At 35.4% G+C, this 7,813-nt stretch overlaps 1 protein-coding gene across 1 annotated transcript; it reads right to left on the bottom strand.

Moving 5' to 3' along the window:
* Nucleotides 1-1,589: 1,589 nt before the first annotated feature.
* LOC142641532 (RING-H2 finger protein ATL56) lies at nucleotides 1,590-3,947 on the bottom strand. The gene is made up of 2 exons (XM_075815973.1): nucleotides 3,233-3,947; nucleotides 1,590-1,941 (listed from the first exon to the last, which is right to left on the bottom strand). Exon 1 carries the CDS (start codon nucleotides 3,860-3,862, stop codon nucleotides 3,275-3,277), a length of 588 nt encoding a protein of 195 aa, XP_075672088.1. The 5' UTR covers nucleotides 3,863-3,947; the 3' UTR covers nucleotides 1,590-1,941; nucleotides 3,233-3,274.
* Between the last annotated feature and the right edge of the window lie 3,866 nt (nucleotides 3,948-7,813).

Below are 7,813 nucleotides of genomic sequence, written 5' to 3'. Positions count from 1 at the left end.
AACTGAGCTCCTATCCCTCAAAATTCTTCTAATTAAAAAAATAAAAACAAAAAAGGAGGAACCATATGGCAAATCAAATATTCATTAATATTAGGGACACTAGTGTTCCACCAAATCTTCAGTGGACAACTAGAGTAATGGCACCATACTTCCCTAGAAGAATGCTTTGCAAAGTAGGCCAGCTAAATCTTAAGAACAGATTTTGTGCAGTTTTGTGATCATCCTTATAAATTTAAATACATAAAGTGCTGAACAAACCAAAATTTTAAATTCACAGATGATGAGGATGACAAAGATAGTCTTTTTTTTTTTTTTGGGTCATTATGTTATGCAGTAGTTGTATTAAAAGAATGATCAAAGAAGTAATTAGAGAATCTAAAGGATGAGGGCTACTGACTAAGGAGACTCAATAGCGCAATGAAGTGGTTCAAGCAACATTGAGAGAGAGAGAGAGAGAGAGAGAGAGAGAAGCCTATAGAAACTACCAAAATGTGTAGACAATGGCACAAAGCAGTTACGAAAATTATAAAGTAGGTGAAGAGGTAAGTTAAAAGGCAATGTGCTTATGAAATGTTTTTATTAAAGTATGTGTAGAGACAATGCGATTATGAAAATTATGTAGTGAAGAGGGAAACAAAAAAGGCAACCCAAGAGGAAAACATGAGATTTTAATTATATCAAGGACATTAACAATTGAGATTAAAAGTGTTAAAAACAATAAGACTTAGAGAAAGATGGATATGCTGGACTTACTCTCATGCCAATATTTTACAAACAATAACTAATGGGTGGAGAAGCGGAGGCATCACAATTGAGTTTTCTATCACAATAACTTAGTGATAAAAAACATCATTAAATTCATATCTCTTTGCACTAGCTATAGTTACCAATAAGCTTAGCATTAGGAATATTATATGATCATTGAGTACCTATTAAGTTACAGGAAAGATTAAGCACCAACTAGACGTCATGGTACTGAATGTTGGACCATTAAGAAGCAACATGTCTATCTAATACGTGTAGTTGAAATGAGAATGTTAAGAAAGATAAGTGGAAAAAACAAGAAACAAGAAATATAAAAAATGAAAAATTTTGTTTAAAGATATGAGTGATTCCTAATAATGAAGATGAGAATATGGTATAGAACAAATTGAAGAATTTGCCTACTTGTGGTTGTGGTGAGTTAAGTTTTAAGAAGATTGGTGGATTTGGGGTTAAGAACCCCTTGAGAAGAAGGGTTAGAATTCAATATAGACAATATTTAATTTATAGTTGAAAAGAGAAGAAAGAACAAAGACAGGAATATAATTTTTAAAGAAATTTGTGAACAGTAACGTGAATAGTACCTGTGAAAAGTGCCCAAGAAAAGAAGAAAGAAAGACGAGAAAGGGGGGAAGAAAGAACCCTAAGGCCAACATGCCTCAATTTTCAAAACACAATAATTTTTATTTTTATTTTTATTTTTTGGATAGGTAAGAAAAAACACTAATTTTATTAATCTACTCCAACTTGTTTGAGCAAAATACACTTATATAGACCATACTCTTGACTCCTCCTAGTAGAACTAGGACTTCTATTTTGACTAGTAAACCAAATCCAAATTGAGATACATAAAGACCCATAAACTACATAAGACTTACTTGTCAATAGAAGAAAATCCATGGTTCATACAGAGCAATTGTAGAATTACTAAAATACCTTCGCTCTAGAATAACCAAATAAAGTACAAAAACCTAATTAACTACCATTGACACTTATTCCTGGGCATCGCCCTAACATTAGGCTTCCAAAGAAGATATTCTTTCTCTAACCATGCTATGGTTGAGTCATTAGAGTTGGTCTTGTAAGATGATTTGTCCATATGCAAAAGAGAGTGACAAAGGCATCGGCGAGAATAAGTGAGTTGATTAAAGTTGATGGAATGAAAATATTTAGGAAGACCTGAAATAACATTGATAGAAATGGTAAAAAAGACATGTTAAATAAGAAAGTCACGAAGAATATGATTTTAGATGGGAAGCAATGTGGAAAAGAATATATGTGGATGATCCTGATTAATCTGTTGAGGATTCATAGTCAAGGTGAAAATTTTGAGACTAGGGAATTGTTGTTGTTGCTACTGTAAGCTACACATACACATAGTAGGCCTAGAACCCATGATCTCACCTAGGTGCCATTTGGGATAAAATTCATGGCATAATAACCTCAAAAATGCAAGAATTTAACTATAAACTTTCCACATTAAAGTTCCAATTGTTTGAGCAAATAACCCACCCTCAAACCTGTCAAGCCAACTTGTTCTGGGAAAATAATATGGGCAGCAAGCCATTTGATCGATATTTATCATTGCCCTTTTAATGGAACAGATGATACATTTATGAAATGTCACACCAATCACTTTCTTAGCAACCCTCAAGGAAAGACCTATGATGGTTCCCCTTGGCTCAACGAATACATATACTAACACCTCAAAACCATCATCCTTAAGCAAACAGAGGAATTGACATAAACAACCAACAAAGTACTAACAATCACTCACACAATGTTATAACCCTAACAAGTGAGTATTAAGGATTGGTTGAGTTGAGTTGCCTCCAAACTAAAAAAGTTTGAAATCCCTTATTTAGACAATGAGAACCTTAAATAAGAAACGAGTCCTAAATTAGTCAAAATGGTTTTTTTTTTTTTTTTTTTTTGCAGGTTTGTAAAAATGTGACCCTATTCTACATGATAGAACATATGAAGAGGGAAGACACTGTCTTGGGTTATGGAAAACATCATTCCATTAACTTTCCCTGTTTCTTTTAATCCATCTTTCCATTAACATTATGCATTGGGAACACCCAAGTTTTCCCAATGCATTCCGTAAAACTGACTTCAGGTGCATATGTCAAATAGGAGTTCTATTTCCCATTCTTATATAAACTGATCCTATTAGCAGTGTCATACCTATTTGGATTTTGAAGAACAGAGCTTTTTTATGTCTGAATTATGTGCTAAAGTTAAACAATGAAAATCTAGTAATAAGAACATAATTTTCTACTCTCAATTTACATTTTTCTCTGTAACCAAACAAAACCCAATACAAGCAAACATAAAATCGAAGCAAACAAGCTGCATATTATGTATATATATATATAAATATAGAAACTATACATCAACGAAGAAAAACGAGAGAAAACAAAAATTAAAACTTTTTGGGTACAAAATTTCAAAAGATACCAGAACTTACAATAATTACAAGGCTAACAAAAACCCTGAAAATCAGCATCCTCTACCAAAACACCCAGATATTTTTTTCCTCTTCCTCCAAACTCACAACAGAAGAACCCGTCACGGCGGCATTTGATCGAACAGGTGCACGGCAAATAGGACAAGCGGCGACCTTTGCAAGCCAAGAGTCAACACACCTCATGTGGAACACGTGACCACAAGCAGAGAGCCTCCTACACCACTGGGCGTCTTTGAAAGCGTCAAGGCAGACCACGCAATCATCGTCTCCTCCAAGAACGACGTCGCTGCTGTTGTTGCTGTTGCTGTTGCTGTTGCTGTTGTTGCGGCGGTGGGGTTGGGTGCGTTTTAATCGGAAGCGGGGGAGGGCGTCGAGAACTGTAGGGGAAAGGCCGGAAGAAGGAGCTGCGGTGGCGGGGGAGAGAGAAGAGCCGCGGCGGTGGCGGTGGCGGTGGTGGGAGAGAGAGAGGTGGAGGAGGAGTAAGGCGGCGGAGGCTAAGCCGAGGAAGAGGAAGAAGAGGGAGGTTAAGAGAGCCATTATGATGGCTTTAAGGAGTAGGGATAGGACTCTTGGGTTTGGTTTCGGTGGTGAGCCGTGGCTTTGGGTTTGGGTTTGCTGTAGAGGAGGCATGGTCGAGACTCGAGAGAGAGAGAGAAGAGAGAGAAAGAGAGATAGAGAGAGATGTGGACGATAAAGCAGTAAAAAGCATTAAAGAAAGGAAAGTAAACAACGTTAAACCGTGGAGCTAGTTGTTTGGATCAGCCTTACTCCTCCGTTACCTTAAAATTTTTGTTGACCACTTGTGCGTGTGGGCAGAATCGGCAGATCACTCGGGAAATTCTTTCTCTCTCTCTTTTTTTTTTTCGGAGAAGGTCTTTGTTTAACAAATTAAAAACTTTTTTTTTTTATGACTTATAAACAAAAAAATGAATAGGGCACTAAAAATTTATAACTTAGGTTTTAAAAATTGGACTATACAAAAAATCATAAATAATTTGACAAAGATTATAGTTAACTAAACTAGTAAGTCTCGTATCTTAGTCTGACTCTAAAAAAAAATAAGGACAAAATTTAGTTATAAAATTGGTTGTAGTTTAAGGCCACAACCTTACTCAATAAAATAAATATTATTATATATTTTCAAAATCTAACTGTTAAATTATATGTTCTTTATGTTTTTAATACACGTCAAATTTTGTGTCAATCAGATATTATTTACTATATGATCTATATACTTATATTTTATGCATAATTTTATACTATAAAAACTTACTATTTAAATAATTTATTAATTACGTAACTGTTGTTGAGGGAGAAATTGATGCCTCTGAATAAGATGTTGGGAAGCCAAGCCGAAACTCAACTATGGCCTATTGAGATGGTACCCAAAGGCTTTCGGTGTGATGACAAGCCTATCCAAGCAAGAAACAAAGACTGCACTTGACAAAATAGCAACAAAAGCCCAATGAAAAACACTTTATAATACTTAATTAATACGTTAGTAGTCCTGGTCTAATAGTACAAGGGAAATCATTTCTCCAGTGGTAAGGACGAAATTACACTTAAGTCTAGAAAGATAAATTCTCTAATGGTAAGGGTAAAATTACACAATCTAGCAGTCAATGATTAAATAAATTTAGAAAAGTGTTAACTCCTAAGGGTCCTTGCATGTCTTGGTCAGGAGAATTTATTGTGCTTTCGGCCATCATTACATCAACGTGAGGGAAGAGTTCGATTGTTACAAATACATTATATCTTTCAACAGTAAAATAAAAAGTAAAAATTAAAGGTTCCATGGGAAGAAGAAAATGATTAATTGGCGTGGTGTGAAGGGAGAGAGGGATCCTAGCTCAGTGCAACAAGTATTAAACTCAGATTTTGGTGAGTGTGTATTTATAAGGCATAAATGGGATGAATGTGGGCTTTTTTGAGTGAGTGGGATATGATTAATACTGAGATTAATACTTTTAGTGAGTAGTGAGCTGTTTATGACTAGTTGGGAGACATTTATGAGTTGTGATTGTGTAGAGGGGGGAAAGGAATATCTGAGGTTAGGTAAGTGTAGTCTAAGGGGAATGAGTGGTGAGCTTAAAGAGAGCTAATCTACTCATAAAATGGCAAACGAATCCAGAGTTTTAAAGGGAGTTGTTGTTCTCTCGTGGGTCGAGGTGCTTATGTTTTTATAATGGAGTTTTAGAGAAGTGTTAATTAACAAGAATCCAAAAAAACGTAGGGCTAATCAGAGGCAATGAATCAAGGTTAACCTTCCTAGGATTTGGCCAGAAGTAGGAGATTTACTTTAGGGGTTGCCTTGTTTCTTTGGGTAATATATGACACATGATGGGATTTTGGAGTGTTTTTACATTAAATGCCAGGATTTTTGGGGCTGAGCTTAACCAATGGGATTAAGGCATGTATCAAGAACGAATCCTAATGTTACAACTAAGATTTGGACCCCCAGAAGTAAGATTCAATACCCCAAGCCAGGTGTCAAACTCTAAGTCCACTTCAGAGGGTTTCGCTGGAGATCCTTTTATGCCCTCAAAACCACATGTTCCCAATTTTTTCCCTTTAAGATTCATGGGCTTGGCACATGAATCATGTCTTGAACGTTTTTGACATTTATAGCATTAATTTGTTGAGATTTGGACAACTTAGTTTCAACTTCCTTTCCACTAGAGGTACAGTCTTAACGAAGATGATGGAGTTCCATCATCCTTTAGACTTCAATTGATATCATAGCCCTCGGCCACTGTTCACGTCAGGTAGAGGTGACAAAAAACTGATGGGATAGCCCCTAGTTCATCTTCAAAGGCTTAGTTCTCTTGTAGAGGCCTCCAGTTGTACTTTGGTCAAAGGCTGGTTTGTCCACGTTCAATTCTCTACCTCTTGCTGGGGTCTTTTGGATTAGGCTTGCTCACATGGGTTGGTTCCTTTGGGCTGGGTTGTGTACACCCTACAAAATGGACATTAACAATACATGTTTGCCATGAGTTTTTATTCCTCATGGACTTTTATTAGTAAATATTTTTGGGTTTTTTCATAGATACTTGCAATGGGCCTTTGGGCAATTAGTTGTAATGTTTGAAACAATAGGATAAGTTTCAAAATACCTTTGTAAATAATATTTACTATGATGAATTCCATATTGTAAATAATGTCCATGATTTCTAATAATCGCATCATAATTTAAATGATGAGCTTTGTGGGTTTGAATACTTACCATGGGTGTTGGAGGTATATATTATGGATATTGTGATGCAAATGATGACCATGTATTTCATAGGTTTATAATATGAGAACATAATTTTCAAGATAACTCCAATGAGCTTTTATAAGACGATTGCCATGGTTTTTGCCATGGTAATATTATACCATGATATTTTCTCTTTGCCAAGCGTTAATAATCTGAGGCTTATCTGATAAAATAATGCCAATGAAAAATGGGTTTTGGATATTGCTAGTGGGAACTGGGCTTTTGATATTGCCAGTGGGGATTGGGCTTTTTGATATTGCCAATGAAGATTGGGCTTTTGATATTGCCAGTGGAAATTGGGTTTTTTTGACGAATAATTTGCCACGGGTTTGAATCATAGGCTTTGATCATGGGGTTGAATCCCATTGGAAAAGATAGTATTGCCATGAACTTGAATCATGGGTTTTTTTCAAATATTTGCTAAGTATAAAATTCTTGGGCCTTAGAAAGGATTAGATTTTATCTTACTCACTAAATAATTCGGACTTTTACGAGAAAATATTAGGTACCATAGTGTTTTGCATTTGTAGCTCAGTTTTGTGATAGAAAGGAGAAAGGCTGTGGGCTAGCATAGTGATAGTCAAAAAATATTTAGGCATGCCCAATAATTTGTTTATGACATTTGAAAGGAAATAAATAGGTGTTATTTAAATAATATTAGGTGTAAAGAAATGTACCCCAAAACCTATTGATATCTAATTTTTAAGAAATTTTGTAAGTATGGAGAATATAAGAAAAAGATATAATCTAATAGTGGATTTGTGAAATTTACCTTCAATAAAAAGATATTGAATAAAAGTTATAACTAATTTTGTAGCTAAATTTTGTCTAAAAAATAATGTGACAAGAAAGTTCAAAAGAATCAAAACATCCCTATCAAAAAAAAAAGAAAAAGAATCAAATCATCATTAAAATTGCTAATAAGCACAAATCGAAGAGAAGATGGGTTTGAACTTTGGATCCGTATACAGTAAAATACGCACAGATCACACGCAGCCCAAATGTTGAGCAATGAACCCAAATTTGGCCCAAATCTCCCTCGAGCAACACCAACAATAAAAATGTGTCGCCACCAACAAAAAGCTTCCATACACGTTGGCACCAAATAGCCATTTCCAAAATCCCAATCATCAAACCCCCCATCAAACATCTAAACCCATCATCGCTATTAACCAAGAACCAAGCCTTTGCTAGACCGAGATGCACCCTTTTGAAAACCATCTACTCAAAGTCTCAAACTAAGCATTAATCTTTGTCACAAGCCCAATTGCTGGTTTGTTACGTTTAATTAAATGGAGAAGGTGGAGCTATGGAAAAGAGATGAG

The sequence above is a fragment of the Castanea sativa genome, chromosome 1, assembly GCF_040712315.1.
Source record: "Castanea sativa cultivar Marrone di Chiusa Pesio chromosome 1, ASM4071231v1".
Classification (NCBI taxonomy): Eukaryota; Viridiplantae; Streptophyta; class Magnoliopsida; order Fagales; family Fagaceae; genus Castanea; species Castanea sativa.
The sequence above is the reverse complement of the archived record's forward strand: the minus strand, read 5'-3'. Positions and strand labels throughout refer to the sequence as shown.

Bases quoted from the DNA above. Each gene is read 5' to 3' on its own strand.
- LOC142641532 (XM_075815973.1), bottom strand. From the start codon at position 3,862: ATGCCTCCTCTACAGCAAACCCAAACCCAAAGCCACGGCTCACCACCG.